General features: G+C 35.0%; 1 protein-coding gene across 5 annotated transcripts in view; it reads right to left on the bottom strand.

The window, feature by feature from the left end:
* The window catches only part of itgb1a (integrin, beta 1a), a 140,943-nt gene that overhangs the window by 107,060 nt on the left and 17,037 nt on the right, over positions 1-16,846 (bottom strand). For all 5 annotated transcript variants that reach the window (XR_014534261.1, XM_083545873.1, XM_083545874.1 and 2 more), the window contains exons 2-15: positions 13,792-13,858; positions 13,358-13,443; positions 12,478-12,697; positions 12,159-12,329; positions 10,090-10,328; positions 9,280-9,435; positions 9,093-9,188; positions 7,452-7,541; positions 7,205-7,345; positions 6,542-6,744; positions 4,901-5,139; positions 4,590-4,812; positions 2,501-2,727; positions 1,531-1,697 (exon numbers count right to left, since the gene is read on the bottom strand). Coding sequence is in view for 4 of the 5 variants with exons in the window: in XM_083545873.1 (XP_083401999.1) it covers positions 1,531-1,697; positions 2,501-2,727; positions 4,590-4,812; positions 4,901-5,139; positions 6,542-6,744; positions 7,205-7,345; positions 7,452-7,541; positions 9,093-9,188; positions 9,280-9,435; positions 10,090-10,328; positions 12,159-12,329; positions 12,478-12,697; positions 13,358-13,443; positions 13,792-13,858 (2,325 nt within the window). In the remaining variant the exon portion in view is untranslated. The remainder of the gene's footprint in view (positions 1-1,530; positions 1,698-2,500; positions 2,728-4,589; positions 4,813-4,900; positions 5,140-6,541; positions 6,745-7,204; positions 7,346-7,451; positions 7,542-9,092; positions 9,189-9,279; positions 9,436-10,089; positions 10,329-12,158; positions 12,330-12,477; positions 12,698-13,357; positions 13,444-13,791; positions 13,859-16,846) is intronic.

Raw genomic sequence — 16,846 nt, 5'->3', positions numbered from 1 at the left:
TAGCCTTTATATTTATTTGTTATATATATATATATTTATTTATTTATTTGCACAATGCCACTATTCACACTTCTGGTACATGCTAAACTGCATTTTGTTGCTGTGTACCTGAGCTATGCAATGACAATAAAGTTTTATGAATCAATCTATTACTAATAACCACAACAGCATGAACACAGGCTCAGCTACAGGATCAGCTACTAGCAATAAAAATGATGATAATAAAATAATAATAATGGACAGCAATGGATAAAAGTGATAGGGACAAATTTATCGAAATTTCTATTTAATAATCTACTCAGTTCTATAAAAATGCTTTGGCACAATGTTCATTGTTAAAGCACTGGATAACTGAATTGATTTAATCAGTTACTAAATAATACTTATAATAATAATAATAATAATTACAGTTTCATAGCTATAGTACTGCAATCGCAGAAAGCTTAATTTCTTTGAACAAACCATGTGAAAAGATCCACATGCCATTGTTCTTTCCCTATTAACCCACTCTCGGATTATCTCTGATGTTATCACTGTTAGCCAATACTCCAATTCCTGAAAATTCCCTCCAGACACATGAGTCAGACCAGACAGTCACAGTCTAGCCAAAGATGTAGAAATCCTTTCTAAATGTGATATCCAACAGTGAATACCACACACTGGTCAATATATAGATAAATCCTTCAACAGTATTCTTCAACATAAGGACTTATTTATTGCCTAACTGGCCTACTATCTCGACAAAACCCTCAAATGTAGTTTCTGAATCTAAATCTAAAGCGTAAACAGAGCTAGGAGCCCTATAGCATACCTAACGTTATCTGAAATTACACCCAGAATTTTTTAAAGCAATATAACAATTAAAATAATGGTTCCCTGGTGGTCTAGTGGTTAGGATGTGGCGCTCTGAAATAATGGGAAAAAAAAGGAATGAAAAGTGGTGCTTAAAAAACATGATGGAAACCAGAGCACTCAATATAACTGTCCCAACCTTTATTACAAGCCACACACAGCATTTGAAGGCATTTTAATCACAGGCCATGGCAGAAAAAATGGCTGAACTGAAACTGACACCATGACCTTTGTGTTGCCATAATAAGAGCTTCATGCCCATTTACTGCCCTGCCCATGTCACTCAGACACCCTGCTACATTAGGAAGGAGCTTTGACGAATCATACTGCCTACATTTATGATTAATACTTAATTTTTGAAAGCTTTTTCATATTTTAAATGCTGAAAGAACATTTATTTATTTCCGACCTGCAGAGGGCAGCACAGAGTAACCAAGGCTTGCAAAACTATTCCAAACAGGCCACACCTTGAAGTACCAAAGCCTCTTAATCCAACATGTCTGTTATACAGCTGCTAGAAGAATTAACCCAAAAATGTACTCAAAGCCTTTAAATAACTTTCCCATAAATTAAAGACAAGAATGGGTTTGGACCAACGTAGTCATTGTTGTATGTACAGGAACAACACACTTCACTGAAATCATCCTCTATACAATCATAGCATGAGCAGTTTCTTACCATATCCCATTTGGCATTGATTTTCTCTTTCTCAAACTTGGCAAACTCACGACGGTCATGAATGATCATGAGCAATTTCCAGATTAAAAGAAGGGCTAGTCCAATCAGCACGATTCCTGCAACCACTCCAGCTACGATTGGGATAATATCAGGACCAGCTGGGCATTCTAGGAAACAAAAGATTAGAGAAAAAGAGAGAGAGAGAGAGAGAGGGGGGGGGGGATGTTGGAAGAGAGATGATGATTCAGCAAATTTTCACTTCTCCATCACAATTCAGTTCTAGTGACCAAACTAAAGTTTAAAAATACACTTGCTAAATCATTTTTCTTTAATGTACACTTTCAGTAGCGTGACATCGTTATTACATTTTATTATTTGGATTCTTTCCTGACATAATAACCAAAAGTTTGCATTAAAGGATATCGCTTGTCTACTAAGTACAAGGGGACTGGACTAACACACACACACACATAATTGCTGTTAAAATATTCACTGCACAAAACTAACACATACATACAGTATTTAATATTATATGGACAATTAGTTTGTATTGTATCACAAATTCTCTGTACTGGTCGGTATTGCAGTGTTACTGTGTCTACTGTCTCTCTGTCTTATTTTGTTTTCTTTTGCAATAAATTTGGCACTTTGTGTAATGTCCTAGTTAATGTGTGTAGTTCTGTGTTGTGGTTTTTTTTTTTATTTAATTTTTTTATGTGGGCTTATGTAGCACCTTGGTCCTGGGAGAACTTTGTTTCTGTGTACAGTACTGTATATGCTTGGAATGACAATATAAGCCTACTTTACATGACTTCTTCATACTATTTTAGATTAGATATTAAAATCAACTGTATGGAAAAGCCTTTGATTGGCAGTGTACACTACTGAGGTGCCCTACAAAAAGCGTACAGAAATTCTCTGGCTAAGAAATTCGTAATAAAGTGAAACAACTTCGTTATTTGTTTGTTACCTAAAGTCTCGACCACATGGACTTCGGTTTGGTTCGTGACGGAGTAGGTGTAGTAGAACCAGCAGTCGTTAGCATCTCTCTCCTTGCAGTGCATGAGCGGAAAGGCTTGTACAGGCTGAGGAAGGGCGTCTGTGTGTTTCACCTTAATCATTTTGAAGTAGTCGCATTCTTTTTCACAAGTGTCCATCTTTTCTCCCGTACCGAAGGCTCGGCATTGCACGCACGCCCTGTGAAACAACGTGCTGTTTGTTATTCATCTGACTGTGATAAAACATTCATTCTTTTAATTTCTTTTCATATTATTCCCCTTTCACTTTTCTCTGGGTTTGCACTAATTTCTTGATTGAAACAGGCTAAAAAGGTCAGTCCAAACTCTCTAGATATCTCTATTCTCTGCCACAGATTCCAGGTCCTGGGATTCCCCAGGCTCCATACACTACAGCAGAATCTAAGCTGCCAGCAACCAAAAGAAGAAACATGACATGACTTCCGTTGCTCATACTCATGACTTTAATTTATAACTAACTACCAACTCTCAGAAGAGAACTTCATCTGGAAACTTGAGTTCCAGCTTTGCTACCACAGACTGCTACAGCAGCTGTAACACTGCTGTCCCTGATCTGATCTGTCAATCTCACACTCTCTTCTCCTTCCACGCATGAAAAAGATCTCAACATATAACCTCATATATTGGTGATAAACATATATAGGAACGAGTATGGAGTCTGTGGTTAGTGCTATACGGTATAAGCCTATACCACCACATTGTTGAATTCAAGAATCTGAGCACGAGGGTTTATTTAGCATAACAGCATGGCTATGAAAATAGTGCTGGATGTAATAGAAAGGCTTTGTATAAATGTGTTTGTTTTAATAAAGTAACATTTCATTAGTAACAGATAAATCAAGAGGACTAATTAAAGATGGATTAAAAAATGATGTTATTTCACAAAGAAAAATGTACAGATGGTTAAATGGTTAAAATTTCTGTAAGAAATCAAGATTGTATATGGAGTCTGGGCTTATTTAGCATACATAACAAGTCTTGTGTGTTGACTGCTAGTTAAGTAAAAGTCCTTTAGACAATAGTTATTGGTTATTTTGGTAACATTACATTAACATTTTTTGCCATATTATGTTTGAGGGAAAGAAAAAGAGCTGGTGAGAAACTTGGTAAAAAGTTTTACTTGATTTAAAGAAAGTAAACAATGAACTAACTTTGTCATTAATAGTTACGTGTATGTATAGAAGTTTGTTTTGTGGAATAACAGCCTGAAAAACAAGCCAACTCCAGTGATCGTAACAAAAGCTCAAACAGATTGCAGCGACGGTCCAGGAATTGTCCACATAAAAATTTTAAGACATTACTACACACGCTCAATAAAAAAAACACCGACCTACAACGGAGACCTGAGATTACACAACACTGAATGTTGGAAAATGAGAGACAATATAATCTTTCTGGCTTGATCAAAGAGAATCCACAAGCAAAAATCACATTTTGCCTTAAAACCTTTTTATAAAACAGTCAACTCATTGGGCTGCTTGTATAAACTCAGAACAAAAACATGTCCCCAACACCAACAATAGCAAAATTCTTTCAACATTCTTACTCTAAGCAAAATAAAGGAAGGAAACTAAATGGAACAAAATAAAGAATGAGCAAACAATACCCTTAAAATGATAAATAACCTGAAGAAAAAAATTATATGAATAAAGAGAAAATCCCCAGAAGAATAACAATTGTACATCATTCTAGAAGCTGATATATTAATAGAAACGAGTTTAGACCAGAATCGTCCTGATGTGCCTTATTTCAAAAGGTTCTGTGAATCAATGATTGGAGGAAAAGCCTAACATCAACTAATAATAATAAAAATTTAAAAAAGAAAATGGCAAAAGGCAGCAATAATGAAAATAATGAAATGCTGTAGATCAAGTAGATCATTTATGATATTCATAACTTTCTCAACTTGGTTCTGTTTAAAATGAATCTTGTTAACTCTTGTTTAGGTGTTGACTGTTTTATCTGTTAGACACTTCTAGATCTAGGCTTGAATTCTTTAAATTGTGGCTTTCCTATGCTTACTTGTGTTCAGTGCAGACTCCTGGACAGGTGGGGCAGATCTCACATGTGGGTCCCTGGAATTTAGGATCAGTGCACCTACAGGTTCCACATTCACAATTGCCTCTGCCGTTACAGATCTGATTATTGGAGGCCAGACATGTCGATGTATCTAAGGAGCAGTCACAAGCACTTCCTGTGTAGTTAGCGTCACAAATGCAGACTCGGCATTCGCAGCGGCCATGGCCTAGAATAACACAAGAACAGAGATTAGCAGATTAATAAGTACATTGATGAATCGGTATTTATAAATGGAGCCATTGAGCAGTTAGTACCTCCACAGAGCTTGTTGTTGGAGCGGTCGCAGTTGAAGTTGTCGCACTCGCAGTATTTGCCGCTGTAGTACTCCACCGGGTTGTCCCTCTTCTTACATTCGCACTTGCCACACACGCACTCGCCGTTGTTGCTACAGAGATCGGTGCTGTTGTCTTTGCGACATGTCTTTTCAAGGTCCTCACTGGACACTTCGTCTTTCCAGCACTCGCACTCTCGCCCAATTCGATCCTTATTGCACCTGAGAAAGAAACGAGAAATCTCAACGTTGTGCAGTTTACCTGCGTTAAATTGAGTTAGATTATTAATGATTATTAATGAGGCAGATTGGGTAGATTATTAACGAGGCATTCTTCATTTTATTCCTGACTATCTAAAACACATCTCCAGTGATTGTTTAATTATGTGTTATAAATTCTCCTAAAATGTCTTTTTCTGATTATAACTTAGACAATTATTAACAAATTCCCTTAGAGATCAAACAATCTTCATTATATAGACAAAAGTTTGTTGACATATGGCATATGATTGGTATGTGCTTTTTGAACACCCCATTCAACATTTGCCCTTATAATATCCGCCACTCTTTTGAGAAGATGTCCCACTAGATTTTGGAGTGTGCTTGTAGTGATTTGTGCTAATTTTGCCAAAAGAGTGTTAGTAAAGTCATGTACTGGTGTAGAGTAAGGAGGTGTGCAGTGGGGTTGAGGTCAGAGCTCCATATTCAGTCATTCAAGAGCTTCCACTTAAACCAATGTAAACCATATCTTCATGGCTTTGACCACTGGGCATTTTTATGCAGGAACCGGTGTGGGTATTTTAGTTTAAGTAAAAGAAAACATTTTATGCATAGCTGGAAATGTAAGGTGATTTTTTGTTACTTTTGTTAATATACACTTTATTGTGTAATTGATCAATATAATTGAATCTAAAGTCTATAGTGTATATTTACTCTACCAGACTACACACAACTGACCGCCATCACTATTCGTAAGCACACATCACGTAGCATATGCATATGATATTTTTACTATGTTTTAAATTAAAAAATTTCCTCAGTAAATGCTGATTAATATTCTATAAGAGTCAGCAGCTCTAGATTCTGACTTCGACTCACTGAAAATAATAATTCTTTGGTTCTAATACAATTGTCTTATCATTCCTAATGAAACAAATGAGCTCCACAGAAGAAGCTTATAATGTTAAAATGTTTATGTGATAGTATTTTCTATAAGGACTTTGTTTTGCAGCAATTCTGGAAAGAGTCTTCAGTATCAAGAATTTGGTAATAGACAGAGGGGTAGCTGTTCCTTTCAATTTTTGGACACAGCTGATTTAAGCTTCTGTGGCAAAGGCTGTTTGAGTGACAGTTCTGTGGGTGGAAATGCCTTGTATGGAGTTCTTTTATGCCGTAATTACAGAGATCACATTTTCTTCTTTCTGATTTTTAATGGGAACGTTACCTAAAACTCTTAAACTGTATCTGCCTGCTTTATGCATTGTGCTACTGCCACATAACTTTTAGGCTTTGATCAGCTTTTTCCAGCTGACAGGGTGCACATTTCTGTGAGTGTTGCTTTTCCTTAAAGTAAAAACAAAACAGATTTACGACCCCAAATATTTTCGTGTCAATGAATCGTTACCTGCAGGCACCACATTCGAAGGTGCCGTTGCCGTTATGGCAAAGATTGCTGTTCGGAATTCCTTTCTTCTGGCAATCGCAGTCACAGATAAAGCTCAGTTCGATCTCCACTTCCTCAGTGAACCCAAGAGGTCTGATCTTTAAGATCTGAGACTTGCCTTGTTTGGGGCAGCCATTAACTGTGATGTTTACGCTGAAGGAGACCTGCATAAAAAGAGGAAAACTGAATGACAATCAGCTAATTATATCCTTTGATTAAGAATTATATTTAAAAATTACATAAAATATTGACAATATAAACTATGCGATACTATGACATATGTATGCTGTACTACTGTGTACAATAAACTTTAGTATTTATATTGTTTAGAAACAAAAATCTTTTCAAAGTATGTCCATTTCAAAACCACACAAACCCAACAACCTGATCACACAATACCACATTTTTGGACCCAAGTGTATGTTATAAGCAAACTATGATTTGAATTTTCAAACCAATAACTTTTCCCCCCCAGAGTGTATCATACAGTACCAGGATCAAACCCACAACCTATATAAGAAATACAAATGCCAGGAGTGGAAAACAAGTACGACAAAAAAAAAGCAAAAGCTCACACACTGATAAAATTGTCAATGCTCTACAGACGCGTATCTATTCTTCTACCTCATCTCCAATTGAGATGTTGGAGCATTTGCGGCCGTCCTCTCCAGTGCTCACGATTCCATTCTTACAGCGTGATTGATATGCAATTGTGACTCCTTCAGGCAGCTTGCTGTTCTCAAGAATCACCTCTGAAGACAGAGACTATGGGACAAAAATAAAACACCAAGACAAAAAGGAAACGTTTCAGCAAGTTGCTTTAGAGGAGAATAAAGAAAAGATTGGAAACGAGTACGCTGAAATACTTTACATTGTATGCATCGATAATAAGGTTGATCACGTTGCTGGAGTTCGCGGACAATGTTCCCACTGCAGACTTTGGAATGAGGTTTTTCAATTCCTGTGGAGGAAAATAAAACAAAACAAAACCCTGAAAAATGTTTTAAAGGGCGAGCCACAGGATGGAGACAGATATGAAACTTATACAGTACAGACCAAAAGTTTGGACACACAAGTTTGTGTGTCCAAACTTTTGGTCAGTACTGTATATATATTATATATACAGTACAGACCAAAAGTTTATTTATATTATATATACAGTACAGACCAAAAGTTTATATATATTATATATACAGTACAGACCAAAAGTTTGGACACACCTTCTCATTCAAAGAGTTTTCTTTATTTTCATGACTATGAAAATTGTAGCGTCACACTGAAGGCATCAAAACTATGAATTAACACATGTGGAATTATATACATAACAAAAAAGTGAAATGAAAATATGTCATATTGTAGGTTCTTCAAAGTAGGCATTAAGAGAATGCCAAGAGTGTGCAAAGCAGTAATCTAAGCAAAAGGTGGCTACTTTGAAGAACCTACAATATGACATATTTTCAGTTGTTTCACACTTTTTTGTTATGTATATAATTCCACGTGTATTAATTCATAGTTTTGATGCCTTCAGTGTGACTCTACAATTTTCATAGTCATAAAAATAAAGAAAACTCTTTGAATGAGAAGGTGTGTCCAAACTTTTGGTCTGTACTGTATATTATAAAGGACTCGGTCACGTTCCGGGCAGGAATCCTAAATAGGGATTTTGAAATGTGTGGCAAAAGCTCGAGATGGAAAATATTTTCAGAGCGATTAAAAATTCCAAAAGAGGCCAGATTAAACTGCTTGTGAATTTGAGTCTCACTAGAGACAAATATCTAATGTGCAAATTATAAATGAGTTTTGGCTATAAAATATAAAATTCATCACGAATACGCTAAGGTAATAGTTCCATATAAGTAACAGTTTATACAACGGACATTAAAATACACCTATAATCAATATATAAGTAAAAACAGAAGTCCAGAATAAAGCAAATATTATTATAATTTAATAAATAATATAATGATTAAATTCCAGATCGCTGAAAGCTGATAAATTGTTAAACTCTAGGTGTTAGTATTGGTACTTGTTTTCAGCCTCATGTATGATGTTAAATAGGGTTAATTTGGTTTACATTTTGGTTTGGTTAGATTGGTTTAAATCTAAGTGTATGCTTAATTTTATTCACTGACAGGATAAACATTTGCTTGTCCTGGCATGTTTGGGGGAAAGAAAACTTTACAAGTTTTTACATCAAAGAATATATTAATACAAACTATTGTGTGTTAATAATGAAGTTCATGCAGTACAATTGAGTATATACTGAAAACAGAATTTTGGTCAATTACATAAAGGCAGAAAGTCATAAGAACACAGGCAGAGGTCATAAACAATGTTCACAAACTTCAAAAAGATGGACTTTTCCAACCGAGAAGAAATTCTAATAAACAAACATTGAATATATTCAAAGCACACACACACAGACACACACACACACACACACACACACACACACACACACACACACACAAACACACAGTTGCACGCTGCTGAGCGAATGAACGAAGCCTACTTTATAAACAGGCTGAAATTCCTCAGTGACGGCGAAGATGGTCTGGATGTTGTTTTCACTTAGTTTCTGCACCAGATGTGCTATTGAAGGGTAATCCTGTCAAATAGATCAATAAACCAATACATTAATGACCGAATGCAGAATTATTCAAATATATCACCAAATGTATGCTACACACAGTACATACATAATAATGGCTCATGGTGTACATGTTGTTTTCCAGGTGACATTTGCCATCATTAGGCAGCACAATTCCACCCAGTTTTCCATCTCCAGCAAAATGGAATCCTGCGTCCGTAGAAAACACCAGCAAACGAGTGACGTTTCTCCAGCCAATGTGCTCCTGATAAAGAAAGAGTGTAAAAATACAGTCATCCAACCAACACAAACCTAATCACTGTGCGTGACATTCTATTCAACACTCTTACAGAGTGATCGTTTTCAAAACCAACATACTTTTCTATTAAACATATTCATACAAATACCTGATAAACTTTCTTCTCCCAAAACAAACAAACCAGCTGTAATTTATCCAACTTTTTAGCATTCTTTCTTATTATGTTGGACACCAAACAATACATTCCTTATTCATATGTCAAGCACACGATGCACATTAAAAACCTTTTCGAACACATCAAGCTTTCCTCAAATATATTTTAAATGTTAATGTAAATGTCAATTACATTTTTTCATCTAACAGCTAAATATTTCTGTTTATATGTGCCTAAATAGATATACCTACTAAAAATACGATTTTTAGTTTAATAATCATAAATGCATCAAATTATATGTATATCAATCTTGTTATTATTTACTACCATGCAGATACACAAAGTTATTATAAAAAAGTTACATATGGTAACTATGTTTAATAAATGTCAATAATTATAAAACTATATCTAAATGCTACGCATGTGGTAACAAATGTTTTGCAAGGCATTGCAACCTTTAAAAAAAGATCAAGAGGGTAAAATGCTTTTTAGACATCCATACTCACCCCACACACAGCGACTTGCATAATGGCGTCGAACCCGCCCTCTGGAGAGTCCAGATTGCCTGAGATATGTTGCTGCCCCACCAGTGTGTTGAACTGCTTACCGTTGCTCGTAAGTTTCAGCACATTCTTGTAGCTGAAGGGACTTGTGCAGTTTTGGTCCCCGGTGCAGGGGTTCAGAAGTTTGGCAGGGGTGGTGCTGATGTAGGGCATGACCGTCTTCTCCACAAACGAGCCAAAACCTGATGGAGAAATAATGAAATGTACAGATTCAAACTTAAAAAAAAAAAAAAAAAAAAAAAAAAAAAAAAAAAAAAACTTACTTTTTTTTTCTTTTGTTATAAAATATGGTTTTATGTTAAATTCTTTCGTATTAAAACTGTGAAACAAACTTTTGTCACAATTATTATTCACTTGTAGCACACAACATGCATGTATTTTAGAGATAACATCAGTAGCTAACAGATACTTTATCACCAGTAAAGTGCACTTCTCATTAATAATGCAATAATAATATAAAACTACATAAATAAGAAAAAAAACGAGTCTCATTTTCTTTCCTTTTTAATTAAAAATGAATAAATTGTGGTGGTAATAAAACCTACAAAACTCCACATGTTAAAAACTTTGATTTGCACTGTAGTCAGCAAAATATCTGCAGAATGACATGTAAAAGTATTACAAAGTTTTTACTCTCAGGTTGTATCATTGGATCAATATTCATATTCCATATTCCTCACTCTCACAACTGCAAAACATTTCCTATTAGTTTTTATGTTTTACTTTACACAGGCACAGTTGTACCAAATATCAGCATTAGACAAAAAAGAAGCAGCTGTGATGCACTGCAGATAGACAGTCTATTAACAGTTCTATAAACAAGAAATTATTATCCAGTAAATGACATTCTGGACACCACATGGACAAATTTTCTGTATAATTTTCCTCTATTAGCAGAAACAGATCCAAAAAAAGCGCCACTTAAAACGGTGACTCATAGAATGGCATTTACACTTATGGCATTAGGCAGATGCACTAAAGGGAGTTACAATTATCTTATTTTTATACAACTGAGCAATTAAGGGTACAATTAAGCCCATGCTCAGGGGCCCAGGGGGGACAGTTTAGCAGTATTGGGATTTGTCCAATACCATAACCACTGAGCTGCCACCTCCCAAATCTAGCTGGCGCGCTGGCTTACAATGATTTGTATATTCCCGTTAAAGCTGCATGTAAGAAAAAATGGCCTTACGTCTTACTTTTTTTTAGGTTCTTCTAATGACTTTTTAGGTTTAAATTAAATAGTTTAGATCCCTGAAAAGAAAAGTTTGTCATATTGAATAAAGTTTAAAACTAGAAAGCGGGATTTTATGTGGCGCACACAAATAAGCGAATTGACACACACTGTAAAAGATCTAAATACATTCAAATAAAACACTCTTGGTGTTTTAAGAAAACACTCTTGCTCGATCAGAAACGTGAACTAGAACTAACTCAGTGCCAATGGGAACTGAATAATAATACTACAGAGTTGTAGAAGACTGTGTGAGGTGATTTGTAGGTTTCTGGCAACTCATGGTTTAAAACAGATTCATTGTTCAATCATGGTTTAATTTTATGTTTTCAAATCATAAAATTAATTTTTTATAATTAAATTCATTGTAATTCACCTCAAATAACAAAACGCTGACACACAAACCAACACATTTCAGGTTTATTCTGCCCCCCAACCCACCCCCCTGTCTCTGTGTTTACCCACTTGCATACTATTAATAGATTACTTGCTAAAGTAGTCTCAAGGAATAACTTAAGTAACTACCGCATTTGTTTATATTCTAACAGATACAGTACAAGTTCATATATCACAGACGATAACATCTAATGCACTTTAATCCCACCCATTATAGTCCTAAATTTAGAGAAATTTGCATGCTTAATAAATTTTTTCTGCTCCTTTTTTATGATTTTGGATATAAATAAAAATGTGTTTATGGGTATTAACAAGCAAAACATATACACAAAAAAACCCAGACATACAGATATTTAAAAAGCAAAATGATTTAAAAACACACCAATTCTAAAGTCTGATGTGATCTTGGACATCTCATGCATCAGGCTGGTGCCCAGGTTTTTGACATTTTCCAGGTCATCCTTCATGGAATAGGACAAGTCCATAAGGTAATAGAGGTCAATGGGATAGTCTTCTGCTCTTTTAAACTTTAGATTAATTGTTTGTGGTTGTCCTACACAAAAAGAAACATGTTCATATTCACACACACACACACACGATAATCAATCACTATTTATACTGAACTGTATTTTACTACATGCTTTAATCAGAGAATTACAGATTTATATTATAGAATCTGGCTTTCAAATCAAAACACACACCAGATCTCAGGCTGACCGCCAGTTTCTGTGGCTGGATCTGGGTGATGTCCTCAGGTTTGAGCTTCTCGCCTCCTTTTATGCGATTGGTCACATTTTTGTTTTTAAGGATTTTCAGTTTTCCCTGAGGATTTTCAATCATGGCCAGTGAACATCCTCTCTTCTTCAGGGACTCGAGCTCATCACAGCGTGCTGATGTGGGCTCGCCCTGCTTCAGGAATTCCTGAAAGGCAGAAATCACGAGATAAGTAAGTATATAGAGAAATAATCAATGAACTAACAAGTCAATACTTCAGTAAATCAATCAGTAATATTCTTAAAGGTTTGACAAATATATGTGATTAGAAATCTGGAAATTTGGAACGTTATTCTAAATCGCAATTTTATTCTTTATTTTTTCTGTGACGTGTTGAGTATCTGTGCTCAGAATCTGCGTCACTATGTCTGGTACAGCGGCTTGTTGGCCCTGCAGCTTAAAACACATTTTTTCCATTAAGTGTAGCAGACTTGGAAAGCACAAGAAACTGTGCTTGGTGTTCTTAACTCTGCTTTTAGACCATATAAAGCTCAAGTGCTACCGGAACATTCAATTCATACTTCAAACAGCTGAAACATGGCGCAGGCTGATGGTGTCGACTCAGACACTGAGATCATCTGTTTATAAAATCTTCATTTTCTTCATTCACAACTTCGCCACAGATTCATTCACTGACTAAAATAAGTAGGATGTGGAGATGATTTGTGTGAGTCTCTATGTGGCACAGATAACTCATGAGCATGCTTTGTGCATTATCAAGCAAGAATTTCTGTTTCCTCTAACGGTTTTCGAACATCTGTGACAAACGAATGAGTCAGATAAGCTAAACATGTGAGTACTACTTACTGTAGCTGTGCACCACCCACACTTGGCTCCGACTTGGATGCAGTCACCGCAGGACTCGGCATTAGCCTTGATGCACTCGTTCCCCTCTGCCGAAAACAAAAGCACTGTGGATGAGTTTCAGCAACTGTCGTCATGCTGGGAAAACAAAAAAGCGCTGCCTCTCTTGTGTTCTTTCATTCAGGACTTTGTGGTCCTTGGTAATTAGAGCTAAGAGGGAGTGGGATGTGTTTCCATCACATAATGAGACTTTGGTTTCTTGTGAAAAAATCACATTCGAAGGCATGCACTCTTACTGAGTGAGAGACAGATGAAGAGAGAGATGGTTTGTGAAGGATCATTATGAACTCCAGTTTAATCAGCTTTAATTTAATTCAATTTAGATTTTTAACTGAACTAATTTATTTCAATGTAAGATTGTTAACTGGTAGCGTTACCTGGCTGGGCACTGCTGTAGCATATGATGCCTAAGAATGCTGATATAAAAAGTAGTTTAAGGTCCATCTGAAACAAACAAAGGAAAAGTAGATTTTCGTTACTTTGGTGATATAATAATACATGGATGGATAGATGAATGGTTGGAAGAATAAATAGATCGACCTCAAGTCAAAAAAAACTTTTTTTTTTATTGTTGAAGGGGGAAGTACAATAGCATAAGAACTCAGCACTTAAAATACACAAAACACACACACAGCAACAATGTTAGTGCAAAAACATGAGTGAATAATTAATGTTCAGTGTGTGTAGAATGTGATGTTGTGGCTTGATGGAAAATGCATGTAAACATCTGTATTATTCTTATGTTTCTCAGATTACCAAGTTTCCAGAACATCCAAAGCACATTATGGTTAATAATGCCACCCCACATAGGGTATATTTAATGACATGAAATATTACAGAAAAAATGTATACTACATAAACTACATAATCAAATATTTGACCGTTGTCTGATGTAAAAAATTAAAAACAAAATGTTCTGACAGTCTTTTGTGAATGAAATATGCAATATCCAATAGTTTGGGTGAAACATATCTATTTAATTGAGATCAAACAACATTTAAAATCTTTGTATAACTTTCTGCAGTTTGTTAAGTTAAAATGATTATCCCAATTATATGAGATAAAAAAAGCTATGCCCAAATTCCTAACTGTGTAATGACAAGATTAGTGAGCCTGTATATTTTCTGTGTGCTATTACTGTAATCAGATGTTCATTTAATTTACATTGAACTGGCAACCGGGCATAATGGTGTAATGTTAAGAAAAAAATTACATTGACGCACAACCCAGTATTTGTATTGGGCTACATATTAGCAATTCTAGAATAAACCTATTATGATGTCAGAATTGCTTGTAATTGCTGGCACAGCGCAACACAAGCATAAAGCATTGTATATGGTTTATAATAAAGCACGTCACATGGCAATTACAGTAAAAGTATTGTACTGGACTAACAGTTTTTTTCTTATCACATATTTAAAATACAAATTCTGCAGTCATTCATTCTAAAGATTTGAATGTCAAAAAACAATATAGTAATAAATTGGTAAATACTTAAAGCTTGTGTATCGGAAAAAGAAAAACGTCACATGCTGTCTGTTCTATTGAATAGAGTTATGAAATAACATGACCACACCTATACATTCCCATTAGGCTATTTCAGTACTAGTGATGAAGTAATGCCCGAGACTCGATCCAGATTTTTTCATGCCCGAGTTCTCCCACATCACTCATTTGACACTACAAAACTGTTTAACCAGCAAATGCTTTCCATCCCATAATCAAAAATATTAAATCAATATCACATTTTAACTTAAAAAATTAAACAAACTACATTTAAACAAAACGTTAATGCACATGAGTCAGTGTCCATTCATAACCTAATGGTCTGTACAAGGACAGCTCATAAATAACTTCAGCGCATACCACTGCTTCCAGGTCAGAGGTGAGTTATAGAGTGTAACAGATATAAGCTACACTTAGAAACCTTTACCTAGCAGCACTGCTTTCAGTGGAACCAGCTTCTTTTTTTTTTTTTTTTTACATGACATTCGAACCAAGTGGTCCTTCTTAGCAGCTCTTTTTCCCTCCTGAAATAGTTCACTTTTTTCAGCATGGATATGTCACTATAGAATAAAACATGCGGTGCTTGGATAACTTGCAGTATCTGCCTAGATTTTTCTGTTTTACAAATTTAATCGGCAGAGAAACACGATCCGTTACACAGAAATGCAACTTACCACAGAGGGGTATAACACAGAAAACTACACAGGGGTTCCATGAAACAAATGGACTCATTAGATGTGCATTGGTATGCAGCAGTGTGGCTTGGATAGTGTTACACATTATTCAGCTTTACTTATTTGATTTTTAGCTATTTAAAAAAAGAAATTCTGCACAATTAGCTGAAATCACACCACCATCTGACTTTACACCAAGTTTGAGTACAAGTGGACAGATCTGTGTTAGTAAAATTGCTCAAAATTCTCAACACATCACCAAATAGCACAGAGTCTGTGGTACACGGAATCTTAATTTGACATCTAAGTATAAAATTACACACACTTTGCCTGGTCTTCAGATAACCCACACTCGACACACCCTAAACAATGTTGCTTCCTGTCAAACAGTTCTTTACAGGAGCCACTGTAAAGAACTGTTTTCGCAATTTACAATTTTGGTGAAATGCTGAAATTATATACATAATGGAGTTAAAATCATTAAGAAAGATTTAGAGAAATCTGAAAATTGTCACATACTGGAACATTAAGAATCAGAAGTTTTTGGGGAAGATTTATGGAGAGTTGTTGAAAGTAAAAATTCTATAAAAATTGTATTTGTGTAGTATAGTATCGCAAAGGCTGTCAAAATTCAGTTTTATAGAAATGTATCAATTCCAGAAATGTATTTATTTAATTTATTATTTATAACGTTGCAACCCTGAAATTGATATGTTTTAACAAACGTTTTATTCCACTTACATCACAGTGGTTTTCAAATGCTTACAAGTTTAAAAAGAAACAAAAATAAATTTTATCCATTTAGAGTTACATTTACTGATATGGAAAATCCTGTGTTAAAAATGTAACCGCTTTACTTCTGTCTGTTAAAATGTTTGTTTGAATTTTGGGTTTGGTTTTGATATAAATATGACTTTACTCTTATCCATAGCGATTGGATAGATTGTTATTTTTTTTTTTTTTAAAACAAGCCATCCGCACAAATGAATGGCGAATTTAATTCACTTTTTTTTTTGATAGACTACCAATTTTATAGAAAGCTACAAGCGAAAAGAAACTTTATATTAGATAATTTCATCAACAAACTGATGTGATAATTAGTGCCTATTTATAACACAAACACAAACACACACCTAAATCACCTAGCAAATGTGTTCAAAATTAACTGATTTTCGAATATATTCAAAAATAACTAATATATGTCAAGTCAAGTTTATTTCTATAGCACTTTTACAGCTTTATAGAATTTAAC

This window comes from Silurus aristotelis (assembly GCF_946808225.1).
Source record: "Silurus aristotelis genome assembly, chromosome: 1".
In the NCBI taxonomy this organism is placed as follows: domain Eukaryota; kingdom Metazoa; phylum Chordata; class Actinopteri; order Siluriformes; family Siluridae; genus Silurus; species Silurus aristotelis.
Note: the sequence above shows the minus strand (reverse complement) of the source record. Positions and strands in the feature narration are given on the sequence as shown.